At 37.5% G+C, this 19,915-nt stretch overlaps 1 protein-coding gene across 1 annotated transcript in view; it reads left to right on the top strand.

The window, feature by feature from the left end:
• Positions 1–408: 408 nt before the first annotated feature.
• Radx (RPA1 related single stranded DNA binding protein, X-linked) overlaps positions 409–19,915 on the top strand; it is a 53,073-nt gene continuing 33,566 nt past the window's right edge. Inside the window, exons 1-6 of the mRNA XM_042688209.1 lie at positions 409–1,033; positions 12,029–12,171; positions 15,793–15,985; positions 16,542–16,650; positions 16,859–16,950; positions 17,050–17,172. Coding sequence (XP_042544143.1) covers positions 409–1,033; positions 12,029–12,171; positions 15,793–15,985; positions 16,542–16,650; positions 16,859–16,950; positions 17,050–17,172 — 1,285 coding nt within the window. The remainder of the gene's footprint in view (positions 1,034–12,028; positions 12,172–15,792; positions 15,986–16,541; positions 16,651–16,858; positions 16,951–17,049; positions 17,173–19,915) is intronic.

Genomic DNA, 19,915 nt, shown 5'->3' on the forward strand with positions numbered 1-19,915 from the left:
TTACTTTTCGCATCCCTCTAGGCACTCTACTTTGTAGGGAAGTCCGTGGTGCTCCTCACCTTTTTCTCTTGTGCCTTGGGAACCGAGATGATCAAGGTTCTCTCCCCTACGCAACTCCCTGGCAAGACTCTCCGTTCTCCCCCCAAAGATAGTCTCGTGAGCTTCTGATAGGACTATGGGTGGTAATGTGGTGCGTGGGACTATTTAGAAATCCCTCCGAATCCCCAGCGGAAAGCCGAGGAGAGGGGCGTGGCCAGAACGCGGCGCGCTTGCGCAACCTCTTTGAAACCTTGCTACTGGGCGGGCCCAGGGCAGTTGGCGGAGGCTTCTTGGAGCTACGCGCACTGTTTCTCGGCTCTTAGTTTGGGACGGGGCATAGTAGCACGTGGAGTTTTCATTTATCTCAAGATGTCGGAGGAGAGAGGTCGCGTTGGATCCTATCTGCAAAACCCTGAGAAAAAGCAGACTGGAGTCCCAGGAGTGGTGATCCGAAAGGCTGGTGCCCAAAAGCCCAACTCATGGATCCAAAAGGTTCTTCAACAGATTGTACGGTCACCTGGCATGTGTGTGAGCCCCTCTGAGGTGGTGCCCGTCACCGTACTGGCAGTCCAGAGGTACCTGTTAGAGTACGATCGCCGGGACACGCGGCCGAAGCCTCCCGTTTACTGCTACGATGTGACCATCTCCGACGGCGTGTACCAGGAAAAGTGCTGCCTCGATACCAGTCTCAACTGTCTGGTTCGTCAGAATATTCTTAAAGTTGGCATCAAAATGAGCATTTCTAGAGTGTCGTGTCTTTACAACGAGGAAGATTTAGGCCAGGGGATCCTTTGCATCGACGGCGTCCACTGCGGGGAGGCGTTAGATGATATTTCTCTCGAAGAAATTCCCTTCCGAAACAGCGAGCACCAGAAGAAACCCGAGCGGCCTTTGAGGGGCGAGCACAGTCATTATTTGGCTTTGTGGAATAATGAAGATCCCTACGGAGACATCTGGCTAACCAACAAGCAACCTGAAGACTACAATTTTAAACGTAAGCAATTAGCGGGGATGTTGGGAGAGTTGGGGAAGTGGCGGTTCAGAACTTGGGATAATGGCAAAGGAAATGAGTATGATTCTGGAGAGTCTCTGGTCCCTTTCAAGCCGCGGTGGAACAAGTTGGAAGCTAGGTTTTGAGATTTTTATTGATTTGTTTATTTTTAAATTTTATTTTATTGTAAAGATGCTGTACAGAGGGGTTACAGTTACATGAGTAAGGTAATGAGCATATTTCCTATGGAGCATTGTTACCCCCTCCTTTGTTTTTCTCCTACTAACCCTTCCCTCCCCACCCCCCAACTCCTCCCCCGCGAAGTTGTAGAGTTCATTTCCAACATAGTGTCTTGTGAGTCTCATTGTTGCAATGGGTCATCCTGTGTTTTATTTATTTTTTTATTTATTTAGTCTTATGTTATTTTACTGAGAGGCTTCTTGGTGAAATTTGTCTGATTGGTGTCATGGTTTGGTTTCTTCATGAAGTGCCTCAGCAGATCCTAAATTCAACCTGGAAAAGACACTGTTGGTGGGGGGAGGGGGAATCCATATTCCTCCAGCGAGCGTGCCTTCCTTCTACGTGACCTAGCCATTTCAGTTATAGAAATGTAACGATGTAACCATCGGTTGCCGAGCGTGTAAGTTTCAATTGTACATAAAAACTTCCACTTGTAGTCTGCATGCTTTGACCTTTGCTCCAAAATGATGCTCCCTTATTTATTCCTTAAATATTTCCATCCAGCAAAACGCCACTTTTTATGTCTTTTAAAGCAAAGAGTTGAGTAACTATCACGTTTGGAAGGTACGGGATTTTGTGCAAAGGCTTCAAATTCTCGATTTCTGTTCCTTCTTTGCTACACACAGAATTGATTAAGAAAGTTCAATTTTGGGGTGTCACAACTAACTACTCAAAATATATTATTGCTTTCCTAACAGGTGAAACTAAGAAGAATGGCATTGCTATACGCATGAACATGCATGTGGCATGGGGAAAATAATTAAATACAAAAAACAATAAGAAAAAATACCAGGAAAATCTGTAATGTTCTATGTTTGTTGCTCTTCGGTCCTTTTTTCAACACAATGTTAAACCACAGATCAAGCAAAAAAAAACTTAAAAGCCAAAATAACAAAAGCAAAAAGCAACGTACATCAAAATATGTAAACATAGTAATAATAGCCACTGAGGGCAAAGAAAATATTGCTCAAACTTGTACCAAAGATCGTATAAATAACTAAGTTTTTGAAATTGAAATACTTATTTCCAGGGTTAAAGAAAATATTTTATTCTAAGCACTAGAATAAAGCAACAGTAAATAACAACTCCAAATGTGGTTTATTTCTGTTTTCACAATGAAATATGTAAGGGAAAAATTGAAGACCTCAAGAATTGAAAATAGAGCTCATAATTTCTAAAATTATCTAGGATTTTTTATTTTATTTTATTTTATTTTGGGTCCAGTCGTGGGGCCTGAACTCTGGGCCTGGGCGTTGTCCCTCAGCTCTTCAGCTCAAGGCTAGCGCTCTACCACTTGAACCACAGCACCACTTCTGGCTTTTTTTCTTTTTGCTTATGTGGTGCTGGGGAATTGAACCCAGGGCCTCAGGCATGCAAGGCAAGCGCTCTACCACTGAGCCACCTTCCCATCCCCTATCTAGGATTTTTTAAAAGGAAGTAATATCCATTTATCAAAGCTGTGTTTTATGGCAAAGGGTAATGGACATAGAAAAACCCAAACTGTGTATTTAGAAGTTTATTATGTTAAAAGTATCAGAGCCATATACAGCAAAATAGTGGTCACTGATGTAGAAACTACATTGCTGTTCACGTAAACTCCTTTCACGTTTGCTGTGTGATTGAAGTTATTAATAATAAAATAGGGGATTAGAGTGTATAACCACTCACTTTTCCTATTACTTCAGTTGCCTTCTCCAAATTCCCAACTGTTTGTGGTCCACTGTGCAGCTATGAAAAAGAAATAGTGTGTCCTTTCATGGTTTCCTATTTCCACTTAACAACGTAGACATCTTTTGTGCACATCTGTACCTACAATATCTCATAGTATGACTGTACTACAGTTTCCATAATCATATCATCATAATTTCTAGTTGTAGGCAGTGCTGTTTTTCCATATTAGCTATAATCACTACTTTGTATTTATATTGACTGTATTTGAGAATTTCTGTTAAGGGACAAATTCTGAGAACTGAAATTGCTAACTTAAGTGATACTTGAATTTTTTAATTTAATGCATATGGCATGTCATGTTTTGACTATTCCCACGAATTTATAGCCATCAGCATATATCGGGGTGTTCAGTTTCTATATTTTGCTTGCTATTGTAAAATGTTTTTAGATAAGCATATATTAATGATATCCAAGTGCTTTCATTGTAATATTTCTATACATGCTTACATTAGTCATAATACACTCTATTACTCTTTTTTAAATTTTCCATCACTTTTCTTTATAATTTCATTGTGATATTTATTACAACTTTTGTTTGTGCCAGTCCTGGGGCTTGAACTCAGGGCCTGGGCAAATCTTCTTGACCTTTTTTTTTTTGTCGGTTGTGGATCTTGAACTCTGGGCCTGGGCACTGTTCCTCAGCTCTTCAGCTCAAGGCTAGTGCTCTGCCACTTGAGCCACACCACTTCCGGTTTTCTGGTGGTTAACAGGAGATGAAAGTCCCACGGACTTTCTTGCCCGGGCTGGCTTTGAACCGTGATCCTCAGATCTCAGTCTCCTGAGTAGCTAGGATTACAGGCATGAGCCACCAGTGCCTGGCTCCTGAGCTTTTTTGCTTAGGGCTAGCACTCTACCACTTGAGCCACAGCTCCACTTCCCTATTATGACATTTTCATCCATCCATATAATGTACTTTGAAAATGTTTACCCCTTCCAACAGACCATCACCCTCCCTTTTCCCTTGACCCTCAACTGCTAGAAGCACACCATAGGCATGCATAGAAATACCACAATGAAACCATATGTAAATGTAGTTGGTTTTTTTTTTTTTTTTTTTGGTCCAGTCGTGGGGCCTGAACTCTGGGCCTGGGCGCTGTCCCTCAACTCTTCAGCTCAAGGCTAGCGCTCTACCACTTGAGCCACAGCGCCACTCCCGGCTTTTTTTTCTGCTTATGTGGTGCTAAGGAATCGAACCCAGGGCCTCATGCATGCAAGGCAAGCACTCTACCACTGAGCCACCTTCCCAGCCCTGTAAATGTAGTTTTAACTCAAAGATTTCAAAAGAAAACCATGGGAATTGTAAAGATTTTATACAGCATACCCATACAATTCTCTAAACATGATACGATGGGGATGGGGTTAGGGTTGGAATAAATCATTTAAATTTCTTGTAGAGAAAGTAATCAAAGTAAAGCAATAATGCTTCCTGTTTTTGTGGAGATTGAAGCCAGGGCCTTGTTCTTGACAGGCAGGTAGGCTTCCACTTGTGCCACAATTCCAGTTTGTTCCTTTTCTTTTAGTGGTACTAAGGTTTGAAGTAACGGCATCGCACTAGAACAATGTCTCCAGCCAGTCAGTGTAATTTTTGGCACCCATACTGAGGCTTGAACCCCAGCCTCATGCTCTCAGGGTTTGGTTTTTGGTTTTGGTTTTTGGTTTTTTGCTCATAGCTGACACTCTGCCTTTTCCATCTTTCGTTTGCTGGTTAATTGAAGATCGATTCTAAAGGATTAGTCTGCCTTTGCTGGCTTTGAACCTCAGTTTTCAGATTTCGGTCTCATGAATAGCTAGGATTACAAGTGTAAGCCACTGGAACTTGGCTTCAGCTGGGATTGTTTTTATAGGAATTGCTTTGATATATGTCAGTTTGGGATTATTTCCCTCTTAATATTATTGACCCATAGAACTTAAAAATAAAGAATTCATGTAATTGGGTCTTTTAATTCTTTTTGCTCAACAATATTTTTAAAGGATTCACAGTATGTCACTTTTTTAATTAAATTATTTTAATTATTTTTTCTTTATGTTATTGCAAATAGACTTAGGTGCTTTAATTTCATTTTGAAATGTTACTGTTAGTACTTAGAAATACAGTTGTTTTATATAAAATGTATGTAGATAGTTTAATTTGATTCATTCTTTCTGGATAACCAACATATTTATGACAATGTACACAGATTCCTATGGTCTATAAATAGCATGTGATTTCTTTTTGGATTTTTCTTTAGATACCTATATAATATGTAAGTTTCTGTACCTGGTTCATGTCTTTTTTTTTTTTTTTTTTTGCTGGTCCCTGGGCTTGAATTCAGGGTCTGGACGCTGTCCCTAAGCGTTTTTGTGCTCAAGGCTAGTGCTCTACCACTTGAGCCACAGCACCACTTCTGGCTTTTTCTAAGTAGTTTATTGGAGATAAAAGTCTTATGGGGAATTTTTTGCCGGAGCTGGCTTTGAACCTTGATCCTCAGATCTCAGCCTCCTGAGTAGCTAGGATTACAGGTTTTGATTCTTGTCTTGTTGGTGGATGCTACCCTTGATCAATATGGAACTTGCCTCTCATTGCTTTAAAGCTTCTTTGCACTGTCCTTTTGGTAGCATTAAACATGACTCAGCATTTCTATCACCTCAAAAGTGTTTTCAAATACAGATGTCCTGTGTGCTTTGGTTGGGCTAGAGGCCTAGTGGAGCATCAGTATTTGTCCTACCATTTCTTGTTGTTTTATTTTAGGTGTGTGTCTTTTTTGGTGTATATGCTGGTCCTAGGGCTTGAACTTGGAGCTTAAGTGCTGTCCTGTGCTTTTGTGCTCAAGGCTAACATTTACTACTTGAGCCACACCACCACTTTTGGTTTTCTGGTGGTTAATTGGGGATAAGAGTTTCGAAGACTTTCCTGCCCAGGCTGGCTTTGAAACACAGTCCTCAACTCTCAGCCTACTGAATAGGATTAGAGGCATGAGCCACCAGCACCCAGCTTACATTGGTATCTTTTAGGAAACATATAGCAAAGATTCTTCCATTTAAAACAAACTAATTCTTTGTCTTTTATGAGCTTACTTTACTTCAGCTGAATTTAGTATGATTAATGATATCCATACTTGTTCTTTTTTTTTTTTTTAAATCAGTACTGAGGCTTGAACCCAGGGCCAGAGCACTGTCCCTTAGCTTTTTCTTTCAAGATTAGCACTCTACCATTTAAGCCACAGCTCCACTTTCAGCTTTTTGCTTGTTAACTGGACATAAGAGTCTCATGAATTTTCCTTCCCAGGCTGGCTTCAAACCTCGAACATTAGCTCTCAGCCTCTAAGTACCTACTAGAATTACTCCCATGAGCCACCAGTACTTGGCTAGACCTGTTCTTGATATTTATTTATGTTTACTCTGTGCCATATGTTTTTTGTGTACTCGTACTGAGGTTTGAACTCACAGCCTCACACTCTTACTCATCTCTTTGGTGCCCAGCTGGTATTCTACCACTTGAGCCATACCTCTACTTCCTGGTTTTTTTTTTTTTGGTTGATCTTGGAGCTTGAACTCTGGGCTTGGGCACTATCCCTCAGCTCTTCAGCTCAAGGTGAGCATTCTACCACTTGAGCCACAGGGCCACTTCTGGTTTTTTAGTGGTTCATTGGAGATAAGAGTCTTACTGACTTTCCTTGCCCAGGCTGGCTTTGAACCGTGATCCTCAGATCCCAGCCTCCTGAGTAGCTAAGATTACAGACATGAGCCACCAGTGCCCAGCACTACTTCCTATTTTAGCACTTTGACTTTTGCAGAATTTCTGTTTATTTTTCTTCTAGTAATTTGGAATTTACGTATTATTTTGTAGTGCTTATTTGATGTTTCAAAGAAATAATTAAATTAAATGTCATTTTGTGAGTCTTCAGAGCAAGAGACAGCAATTAGGACACTACTAGTGTATGGTGCCTTTTCCTCTTAGCCTGCTGTGATAGGAGGTTTGAAAGGATTTAATTGAGTTTTTCCCATCATAAATTATTTTGGCTCATAGTTTTCTCTTTTGTATTGATTCTGTCTATATGTTTCAAATTATCCTGAGTTTATAAGGTGAATTGGTACAATTAGTATATTTTAATGAGCTGTAGAACAATTTATAGTTCAGGGAAAAGAGCTATTCCTTGAGAGTTGCTAGAATTTTGTTGTACAATCATGTGAACAGCTGCCATTTAGGGAAGCTACTATTTGTGAGTTTTTTTTTTTTGTTTTCTACTATAGTTTACATATTTGGATTTTCTGCTTCTTACAGCAGTGCTTGTAATTAATATTTTCCTAGATTATCCATTTCACTATATTTTTCAAATTTATTGTTACAGAGTCATACTTAATAAACTGTAAACCGTTTTCCCCTGTCTTCATAATTCATCACATTTGGAATCAATACTGTTGTTCTTTATCCTTTTTAGAGGGGTGGAATTGAATGCAGGAACTCAAGCATGAAAGGCAAGTTTTCTACCCTATATAATGTTTTCTAATTCATTTTTTCACCTTTTATCTTTATTCCTTTCTGCATTTCTTGGATTTATTCTTCTGAAAAAATTCTTCAAATATGCCTACTGGCTTTTCCCATGACTTTAATTAACAATTCAGGACATGAAAACAAATTCATAATAATCCTAAGGCATTATTTACTTTGCTTTTCTATCACAAGTTACAGCAGAGTTTTCTACAGGTTTGCAGGATGTGTAATATTGAAATAGACTAAGTTCTGAAGAAGATATGAATATCTAGCTAACTCAGTAAGCTAAAGAGATTCAAAGAAATATAAAACTATGATTCTCTTCACTGAATATTTGTTTTGGAAAACAGTCATTTTTTATTGTCAAGGTGATATACAGAGGGATTACAGTTACATAAGTAAGCTAATAAGTACATTTCTTGTCAAACTTATTAACCCTTCCTCATTTTTCTCCTACTTTCCCACCCCCCCCCAAATCTCTCCAAGTTGTACAGATCATTTCCACCATATTGTCTTGTGTATATTGTTGTTGCATTAGTTCCCTCTCGTCCTTTTTCTCACTGTTCTGTTGTTCCCTAATTCAGTAAACGTATATACAATACCAGGGTACCAAAATCAAACACAGTGACAACATGGGATATACCATAGTGGGAAGAACATACAAAAGAAACAAAAAAATCACATAGTACATTAAAAAACAGCAACAACAAAGAAAAACCTCTTGTGTCCATGTCTTGGAATTCATTCCCTTAGCATCATTTTATATGGTCATATTTACATAGCTATTGAGCTGTTCTGCTCATCTGCTAAGTTTATCCTAGACGTATACTAATTATTGCAAATAAGGGAAACCATGGGACCTATGTTTCTTTGGGTCTGGCTTACTTCATTCACTTAATATAAATTTTTCCAAGTCTTTCCATTTCCTTAGAAATGGGGCAGTGTCATTCTTTCTGATGGAAGCATAGAATTCCATATCCTAGCTATGGTGAATATACATAGTTCTGCTGGTAGCTTTAGTATGTCCTTGTTTTTGGTCAATTGGGTAAATGCCCCAAAGTGGGATTGCTGGATCATAGGGGAGCTCTATGTAGAGTCTTTTGAGGTACCTCCATACTACTTTCCAGAGTGATTGAACACGTTTACTCCCACCAATAGTGCAGTAGTATTCAATTTTGGCCACATCCTCTCCAGCATCTGTTGTTATTAGATTTCTTGATTACAGCCATTCTAACTGAGGTGAGGTGGAATCTCAATGCTGTTTTGATTTGCATTTCTTTTATGGCCAGGGAAGTTAAGCATTTCTTCATGTGTCTATTAGCCATTCTTATTTCCTCTTCAGAGAAGTATCTCTTTAAATCTTTAGCCCACTTATTAATGAGGTGGTTGTTTCTTTGAGGATTTGTTTTTGGAGGATTGAATTTTTTTGCTGTTTATTTTTTTTAATTCTTATTTATTTTTTATTGTGAAAATACTGTACAGAGAGGTTACAATTCCACGGGCAAGATAATGAGTACATTTCTTATCAAACATTGTAGCCTCCTCCTTTGTTTCCCCTTCTCATCCCTTCCCATCCTCCCCCACCCCTCACCCAATCTTCCCGGCCCCCCCCACCAAGGTTGTAAAGTTCGTTTTCGACATAACGACTTGTACTTCTCATTGTTGCAACAGGTCCACCTGTATCCTTATTTAAACAACTTGTTTTTCCCCTTCCCCTCCACAAATTATATCGATATCAAATACAGTGAAAGCAGGGGTTATACTGTGGGGGAGGGACATACAAAGCAACAAAGAAATAATCTTATAAATGCGTTAGAAACAATCTCATGAAAGAAAAATTTTTTGAGTTCTAAGTACAGTTTAGATATGAGGCCCTTGTCTGTTGTATGGCTAGTGAAGATCTTCTCCCAATCTGTGGACTTTCTATTGATCTTGCTAGCTATGTCCTTTGCCATGCAGAAGCTCTGCAGTTTCATTCAATCCCATTTGTTCAATCTTTCTTTGATTTACTGTGTTTCTGGATCTTTATTAAGAAAATTTCTGCTTGTGCCAGCGAGCCCTAGAGTTTCTCCTATTCCTTCCTGTAATGTTTTCAGGGTGTCTGCTTAACTGTCATTTTTTAGAATGTTGTTTTTAGTATGCATTTTAGGTTAATTATTATTTTGAAATTAATTGGTGCTTAATTTCTTAATTCATAATATAGTAAATATGATATAATCCATAGAGAAGCTCCTCAAGATAATTAGCAGTTTTTAAGAATGTAAAGAGGCCCGGAGATCAAAATATTTAAGAATAACTGCTCCATTGCATATGGTCTACATCTCCTGTTGAAATCAAGTTTCTTTTTTTTGTTATTTTTTGTTTTCTTTTTTTGGTCGGTTGTGGGGCTTGAACTCTGGGCTTGGGCGCTGCCCCTGTGCTCTTCAGCTCAAGGTGAGCGCTCTACAGCTTGAGCCACAGCACCACTTCCTTGAAATCAAATTTCTTTGTGGATAATCAACATGTACAAATAGCATATGACTTCTTTCTGGATTTAAGAAATAAACACACACACATATTTGTGAGTTAAAAACACAAACTTGACTAAGTGCTGATGGCTCACACCAATAACCCTAGCTACTCAGGAAGTATAGATTAGGAAAATTGTGGTTCATTGCCAGCCCAGGCAAAAAGTTGCTAAGACCCCATCTCAACCAATATCTGCATATGATGGTATATCCTTCTAATGGCAGCTGAAATTAGGAAGATTAGCAGTTCCAGGCTAAGCCAAACTTGGGCATGGTAGCTTACAACTGACATCCTAATATGGTAGGAAGTGTAAGTAGGATTGTTTTCCAGACAAAAAAGTGAGATGATATCTACAATATAACCAGAATAAAAATGTCTGGGGGCATGGCTTAGGTGGTAGAGTGCCTGTCTAGCAAGCATGAAGCCCTGAGTTCAAATCCTAATACTGCCAAAAAAAACCTTGGGGAAATTTAAACTGGGCAGGTATCTGATCACATCTAACTCTGTTGACCTTGTTATGCCCAACACAGTGGCTCTTAGAACCTTTTTCCAGAATCATGTAGCTCTTGAGGTATTTCAGCTGATAAAAGAGATATATATGCCTTTATTGACCCAAAGTATACCATGTACATTGCAGACAATTCAAAAGGGATCCAGGATTTCTCGGACTGCATTCAAGAGGAAGTCACTTAATTACATAATATTGAATATTAGGACCTAGAATTCTAAGCTAGTAATGATTTGGGAGAATCTAGAAGGAAAATTACACTTGATATCCTAATAATACTGAAAACTTGTGTGTATATTTTATGGTACTATAGGTATAATTGTAGCATACCATTTAAATGCTTATTAAAATAAACTGTATGCTGGGTGCTGGTTACTCACACCTGTAATTCTAACTACTTGGATGGGGGAGGCTAAGGAATGAGGATGGACGTTCAAAGCCAGCATGGGAAGACAAATCAGAAAGGCTCATATCCAGTTAACTAGCAAAAAGCTGGGAATGGGTTGTGGCTCAAGTAGTAGAGCACCAGCTGAGAGCAAAAGACAAGTGAGAGTGTGAGGCCCTGATTTCAAGTACTATAGCACAAAAATAAATACATAAGTAAATGAATGAATAAACAACAAAAAACCTGTAAATATGGTTTTCATGCCCCTATGCTAACTACATATGTAAATAGAGATAGAAAGGAAGGAAGTCATAGCAAAAAGAAACAAATATTAGAACTGCTGCCAATTGAGATTTTCAAAATTGGGATTGTGCAGTGTGAGAGTAAGATATGGAGAGCTTTGCAGAAGAATCCCTTTAACTCGCAGGAGGATTAAATCAGAAGTACAGCTTAATCATGGAAGCAGTTTTTGTGCTTGAGTAAGGTTTGAGATTCAAAATTTTAACGTAAATGTTAAAGTATATGGGAAGATAGTAAGAGCCGGGTTTTTTTGTTGTTGTTGTGTTGTTGTTTTGTTTTTCTTTTCTTTTTTGAAAAAAGCAACTCCAGTAAGTATGGTTGAGGCCGAAGTGAAGTACCAAGATTGGTTTTAATGAAGTGGTTAGAAACTGAGAAAGTGAGCATTGAGCAGAGTTTGGGGTGGGGAGAGAGGCAGCCATTGAATATCTAAGAACAGTTGTCTGGCATGTTTAGCAAAACTCAGGAGAGAAAAGTATGGGAATGTGTCTTAAAGATTTGATAAGGTAACTAAATATAAGTGTTTATTGGTAGGAAAATATTGACAGGTGAACTTAGAAACCAGTTTTCCAGGAAATAATTACATATTTTGGTAAGGTAGGAGGAGATACAGTGCAGTATTGTGGGTGACACCTTTATAGAGGTACTTGCCTATGCTCCAGGCCCATAGTGAGTCTACCTGTATTTCTCTGCTATTACTCAGGAGAGTATATGTGTAAGTGAGAAGGAGGTAAGCCAGTTTAGCTGGCAAGAGGTGAACTGGGTGTGATCAGGCTGCCCTTTTCACCTTACAAACAAGACTTTGAACATAGCATTCCATGTTAATTCTAATTTTGTTTCTATTTTATACTTTTCTAGATCTGAAACTAATTTCTCTTTCTCATCTTGAAATGACCTGGAGTACAAGAAAATATTTCCCTGCCTTGCTTGTAAGGATCTTGTATAAATCAAAACTGCGATACTATGGGAAACCTCATAAGAAGGTGACTGAGCCATACCAGGTACAAACAATGATAATATATGCTAACTTAAATTGATAGATGAAATTTATTGATTATAACTTATCTACCTGACTGTAACATATATTATGCCAGTCATATTTTATGAGTTCTACTTGGTAATTTTTAAATGTCTGTATATGTATATGCTATAAAAAATTCTCTATGTAATATATTAAAAACAATGAAATTCTTGGGAGCTGGGAGTGTAGCTCAGCGGTAGAGAACTTGACTAACATATGCAAGGTCCTGGGTTTGATCCCAGAACTTCAGGGGAAAAAAAGGAAGAAAACAAAAAGTCAGGTGATGGGGCTGGGAAGGTGGCTCAGTGGTAGAGTGCTTGCCTTGCATGCATGAGGCCCTGGGTTTGATTCCTCAGCACCACATTAGCAGAAAAAGCAGGAGGTGGTGCTGTGGCTCAAGTGATAGAGCGCTAGCCTTGAGCTGAAGAGCTGAAGGACAGCACCCACGCCCAGAGTTTAGGCATCACGACCGACAAAAAAAAAAAAAGTCAGGTGATGGTGGCTCACTTCGGTAATCCTTGCTATTTGGAAAGCTTAGCTTGTTAGGGTCTTAGTTGCAGGCCAGCCCAAAGGCGCAGGCCGGGGAGGGGAGGGTCTCTCTCAAAGTGCACACAAGGTGGCGCACTGCCACTATTGTCACAGCTAGGAAGCTCAACAGGTGGCTCTAGCCCTATAGCACACCTGACCAAGAAGCAAGATACTGTATGAAAAAGAACCAGCAGAAAAAATTAGAGCTGGAGGTGTGGCTTAGTGGTAAGGGTACCCACTTATGGAAGCATGAGGCTCCGAGTTTAAGCTCCAGGATTGGGGGAGGGGGGAGTCTTTATTAGTCTTTAGTTCTTTTTTCCTTCTGGCCTCCATCACACCTTTTTCTTTGACTTAAGCCTTTCCTTCTTGTCTGTACTTTTGGCATCAGCAAATAAATATACTCTGCTGGCCTTGCATTTAGAAAAGAAAGACAAGTGTACAGGCTCAGAGGCTCTTGCTTGTAATAAGATCCTCAGGAGGCTGAGATCTGAGGATGGTGGTTCTAAGCAAGTCTGGGCAGACAAAACTGCAAGGCTCTTATATTCAACTAGCCAGTAAAAGTGTCAGAAGTGGAGGCATAGTTCAAATAATAGAGTGTCATCCCTGAGCAAAAAGCCAAGCAAGAATATATAGCCTTGAGGTGAAGTTCCAGTACTGGCATATACACAACGAGTAAAAAAGAAAAAATAATCATTCTTGACATTATGATTCCTCTATTCTTTTTGCATTTTCTTCAGATAGCTTTTTTTGGGGGAGGGGAGCAAGGTACTGGTGCTGAGTTCATGACCTCATACTTGCTAGGCAAACAATAAAACTTGAGCCAAAAACCTCAGCCCTTGTAACTTCAGTTATTTGTCCAATATACTCTCAGATTTTTGCCCAGGAAAGCTGTGCCTGTCATCTTCACCTCCCACATAGCTGCAATGACAGGTGCATATCACCATGCCTGACTTATTGGTCAAGATGGGGGTTTACTAACTTTTTCTTCAGGCTGGCTTCAAATCATGATTATCCTAATCACTGTCTTCCTGGTAGTAGCCAAAATTATAATCATGAGCTGTCACACCAGATACAAGCTTCTTGAAGTTGTCTGTACTACCTAAGTACAACGAGTTTGGCTTCTTCATTCATCTTGTTATTCACTAATAACCTGCTAATCATAAGATTGATTTAACTCTGTGCCATATAATGCTGCTGAGATCTGTTTGCTTAATATGTTTTACTTAATATTGTACTATAGTATCCCATGTTGTCAAGAACTATTTTAGGTGTTTTATTATGAATGTATTATAAAAGCTATTCATGCTCACTGGTGGGAATCGGGCAAATGAAGAAAGCTGTGTAAAGAGGACAGTACTATCCAAGATTGTATCTCTCAGAGAAAGGCATTAAAAACATAATGTCTTGTGGGGTCACTGCTAGGATTTAAATTCAGGACTCCACACTTGTGATACAGATGCTGTACCACTTGAGCCATGCCTCCAACCCTTTCTCTTTTAGTTATTTTTTAGATAAGATTTTATGTTTTCTTCCTGGGGTTGGCCTCAAATCACAATCCTCCTACCTATACCTCCATATAGCATGTGATACCATACGTGGCTTATTTGCTAATTTATTTCCCTAATTGGCCTTGAACCATGATCCTTCCTATCTACTCCCCTAGTTAGCTGGATTAAAGCCACCACCATGCCTAGCTTTATTCTTTTTCTTTTTTGTATATAAATTTAATATACACCAGTTTACATGAATATCCTATATACATATAGGTATCATAGCATATATATCACCTTATGATATGTATGTATGTATGTTATATATTCCATATGGCTATGTATGCCATATTGCACACTTTATACTATAAAACAAGAAACATTACACACACAATTTTCTGTTTCTTCAAATTTTCTTTCTTTTTCTTTGCACTGGTACTAGGGGTTGAACTCTGGGCCTCATTCTTTTCCATTCAATGCTGGTAATTTATCACTTGAGCCATTTTTATTTTAAAACTGAGAAAAGCATAATGTTCTAATGTATCCAATTTATCTTGTCTGTATACTTGGCAACAATATATATTGACATTTGCATTCCCCTTTCTACTAAAATAAATTTTTAAGTACATCTCAGTATTCTGATATCATCTATAGCAGTGTCTCAGATAATGATAGGACTAAATTAATGTAATCAGAACATCTACTGAGGGCATTGAGTCCATATAGTTATATGTCTATCTGAAATTTTGTCATATAAATATGAAGGCCTTCTAAAGGCTCACATCACCAAGAATGGTATTAAGATCTTCATTTGAAATGTTTAAAATATGACTTACACATTTGACACATGTATTATGTGGTTAACCTATACAGCACTGTATTCTTTTTTTTTTATTATTTTATTTTATTTTATTTGAGAACATACTGTACAGAGGGGTTACAATTACATGGGCAGGATAATGCATACATTTCTTACCAAGCATTGCAGCCTCCTCCTTTGTTTACCCTTCACCTCCCTTCCCAGCCTCCCCCCTCCCCCCCCAGCACTGTATTCTTATTGAAGAACCAAATACAAAGAAAATGGAGTCAGAACCCTCAAAGTTTGCAGTCACACTGTAGGTCCATCATACATCTGGGTCTTCAGTGCATCTTGCAGCAATTTCTCTTTTAGATTACCAGTATTCGCAGAGTTGAAACTAAATAATTACTAATAAAGCACTAAAATTGAATGATATTTTCTGTCAGGGTTAAGTTGGCACATATGATAGGTTGTATAGCATCTATAAAGACAAAACATAGCAAATATGTACCAGGTAACTATGGCTCATGCCTGTGATCTTTGCTACTCATGAGGCTGAGATCTGAGGATTATGGTTGGAAGTCAGTCTGGGCAGGAAAATTTGTGAGGTACTTATCTCCAATTAGCCACCAAAAAGCAGGAAATGGAGCTGTGGCTCAAGGGGTGGAGCACTAGCCTTGAGCACAAAAGCTCAGGGACCATGCCAAGGCTCTGAGTTCAAGTCCCAGGACTGGCCAAAAGAAATGTAGCAAATATGTTTATGATTTTACTCTTTTTTCCCTAGAGTTTTCTGGAAATTGCCGACTGTTCAGGCACTGTTACAGCAATTATGTGGAATGATCTGTGTCCTCAGTGGTATAAAAGTTTGAGAACTGGATTAGTTCTTCTGCTTCAAGCATATTCTGTTAAAAAGAGCTATCCATTCCGGATGCAGCCTTCTCCCGTGAATCCAAATATCAAAATAATTTCTTCAATGGGTTAAGTATTCAGTGAATTTATTTTGCTTGTATTCATTTGCAGAATGTCATATCAGGCAAACTGTAAACATTGCTAAAGCTGTTAGAAACTATATACTTTTTAATTCTTTCATCTATAAAATTTTCCAGCAATCATACAACTTAATAAACAGACTAGTTTATGAGTATATTCATTAAGAAAAAAATCATTTGAGTTCAACTTTGGATATACTTCCTATTTTTTTTAGTTTTGTTGTATAATATTAATGTAATTTCATCTCAAGTATATTTTACCATTACTACTAGTAGTAATCCAAATATCTGTCAACACTGTAATGGATAAATAAATTACAATATTTTACCATACTGTGATCATATTACATTATGGAAATGAGAAAGAAATAGTTCATGCAGCAACATGGATAAGTTTTGTTAACATTGATAATAGTCTAGTTCTTGAATTGCATGGTGAAATCAAAAGTATGTTCAGTCTGTTTTTTGGTAGTATAATATATGCACATGTGCACGTGTATATTTTTAGTATAAAGTATATTAATATTAATATGTTTTTTTCCAGAAATCAACCTGAATATTCGAGATCCTCCAACTAATATAATTATCATTCCAGAATATCAAGTGAAACCAGAATGGGGATTGCCAAAACTAAATCATCGATTTATTACCAGGTAAAAATATTTCCTTATAAAATGTATTAAATATTCATTTTAAATGCTGGATACTAAGAATTAATTCATTATCATTTTCTCAAAATTTGTGCCAAATGAAACTATAGCAGTTATAAAGATATACATTTTGTACTCATGATACTAGAATTCTTTTTTCATTGCTTAAAGATGCAATATCTATTTTATATTTTGGTTGGTTTTTTTTTAGAAAAGAACTGGAAGATAAGCCAAGAAATTATATCTGTGATGTGATTGGCATTTTATCTTTCGTAGGAAGGGTCCAGCGGTCAAAAAAGAGAGGTAAACTTTTAAAATGGAACTGGAAAAAGTATTTTAGCAAACACTGTTGTGTTCATATGCATATCATCATTAATTTATTTTAATATTCTCTCCATCCAGAAAAACATGAAGATTTTTGGTCATATCGCTGGATTCACATTGCTGATGGAACTTCAGAACAACCATTTATAGTGGAACTCTTTTCTACATCTCAGCCAGAAATCTTTGAAAATATTTACCCAAGTACTCATTTCTTAATACTTTCATCTTTATTTTGAGAACAAGGAGTATTAGCTTTAAAAATAGTAGAATAAGTTGATTTGCAGAGGTGGCATGATATGAGTTAGCAAACAGTCTGAAAACACATTTAAATCTTTTCTATATTAATATCATATTATCATTACAGATATTAACTACCTGCTTCTTGTCTATTCAAGAGTTATCTTGGGATTTAAGTCAGTATTTTCAGAAAACAGATGTCCCTATTCATTCTCACTGTTAGAATTTCACATATTAAAAATGCTTTAAGAGCCAGGCATTAATGGCTCAAGGCTAGAATCCTAGCTACTCAGGAGGATGAGACCTGAGGATTTTGATTTTAAGCCAACTTTTGCAGGAAAGTCTGGGAGACTCTTATCTCCAATTAGAGAGCAAAAAGTCAGAAGTGGTAGAGTGGCAACCCTGAGCAAAAAGCAGAGTAAGAGCTTGAGGTTCTGAGTTCAAGCCCCATTACTGTCACACAAAAAATGCTTAAGATTCAGTGTAACTAAAACACAGGCTGTCGATTCCTTTGATATCCATTTGGAAATTCAATATCAAACCCTTCACTAAAGTAGCATTAATTGAAAAAGGATTAACAGACCATGCAATTAAATAATGGGAATGTTGTGATTCCACTTGGATATTAAATTAATATTAGGCTGCTTACTTTGGGTTTGACTTTTCCCATGTATTCATTCATCTATAAAGGTATTTTCCTACCAGTTCTGTTGGAAAATACTTTATGGATGCCCTATTATGTATTTCATAGAACAGGTTAGTATCATGATAAGAAAAAAAGTATATTTAATACTTTCAACAATTTTAGTATTTTCTTGTTCAAAATCAGAGCATAAAGCTATTTTATATATGATATACTTATTTTTTCTGTATGACATTGGGGAATGTTCCCATATTTACCACTTCTAATTTTTTAACTAGCATTAAGATAGAGATTGCAGAAAACTAGAGACCTAGAGACTATAAAAACTACTGTTCTGCTGCCATTATTCTCTATGCAAAATAGTATTACATAGCTCTGCTTCGAGAACATTTTATTAATATATCTAAATATTACAGAACCTTATCCCAACTTTGGGAAAGAGAGTTTTGACTATAACCAAGGTATGTGTCTCCAAGGTCAGTGGGCTGTGACTTTTCTGGGGATAAAAATAATTGGCAGTCATGATTTCTGCTGATATTTAAGTTACCGCACTTCAGGAGGATTTTATGGCCAAATCCTTTTCCCTTGTAGCCATATTATTCAACTCTCTGTTTAACCTAAGTTTGGAGTAAGGACTTCTCACAGGAACATTGCCAACATTTTCTATTTCTTATGATAATGTGAAATATATCTTTTATTTTTTGGTGGTACTGGGTTTGAACTCAGGGCCTGTAGCATGGTAGGCAAGCACTCAGTAGCTGGGAAAGAACACAAATTAAGATGCACTGTCTTAACAGATTTTAGAAGTTTCTTTAATATTCATGTTTGTGTAGTTTTTTTAGAAGGAAACAATATAAATTAAAAGCTTTCTAGAATTTGGACAAGTTTTCCTTGTCTTCATTGCTATAGAATAAAGATCTAGTAACATATACATAGTAACATATACATATATATATATATATATATATGTATATGTTACTAGATCTTTATACATATATATATAGAGAGGGGGGGGCGAGAAAGCAAATAAATTTATAGTTATCCTCTGGAGAAATTTTTGTTCTCAAGTGAAAACCTACTTTGGTGAGGTTTCATAAATTTACATTTAGTTCTTTTTATTTCCTCATTTATAATTATTTGAACAGATGAAGTAAAAAAAAATAATGTTGTTATGATACTTAAATAATGAAATTACTTAATAGGTAGGTAAGTAAATGCAGTTGATAGTTTTTTGGTTTTTTTTTTTTTTTTTGTTTTTTGGTTTTTTTTTGATTGGTCCTGGGGCTTGAACTCTGGGCTTGGGTGCTGTCCCTTGCGTTCTTCAGCTCAAGGCGAACACTCTACCGCTTGAGCCACAGAGCCACTTCCGGATTTCTAGTGGTTTATTGGAGATTGGAGTCTCATGGACTTTCCTGCTGGGACTGGCTTTGAACCTCAATCCTCAGATCTCAGCCTCCTGAGTAGCTAGGGTTACAGGCATGAGCCAGCGGTGCCTGGCCAGTTGGTAGTTTTTAAAAGTAGTTGAAGTCTACAGATATAATCTCATCTTGAGGGAGTCTTTGTAACTTATCAAGGGTGGCAAGTTGAAGGAAAGAGATTACAAAAGCCCTGTCATTGAGCCTTCACTTCTAATTGAGATATATACATGAGAAATATAAAATATTTACATGAATAAAACCTAATAATCTATAGTGCTATATGATAGAAGGATTCATAGTAGCTTGGAGTTCAATGTTAGGTTGTACTCAATCTTTCAGAAACTATTAGTGAAATTATCATGGAGAAACAGCTTTCTTCAGTTATGTATCCCATTAGAATGATTTGGCAGGTTGGGCACCAGTGGCTCTTGCCTGTAATCCTAGTTGGCTTGAAACAAGCCAGCCTAAGCAGACAAACCCCAGAGAATTTTATCTCCAGATAACCAGCAAAATGCCAGAAGTCTTCATTTATGCAACAAGAAAACGACTTTATTTTATCCAGCTCCTTTGCTTTCCAAAGAAAAGGCTTCTGATAAAAAAACAACAGCAGCAGAGCAACATGATCCCTGTTGCTTCAAGTGTGGTG

This window comes from Dipodomys spectabilis, unplaced genomic scaffold (assembly GCF_019054845.1).
Source record: "Dipodomys spectabilis isolate Male_0828 unplaced genomic scaffold, ASM1905484v1 ptg000113l, whole genome shotgun sequence".
NCBI lineage: Eukaryota > Metazoa > Chordata > Mammalia > Rodentia > Heteromyidae > Dipodomys > Dipodomys spectabilis.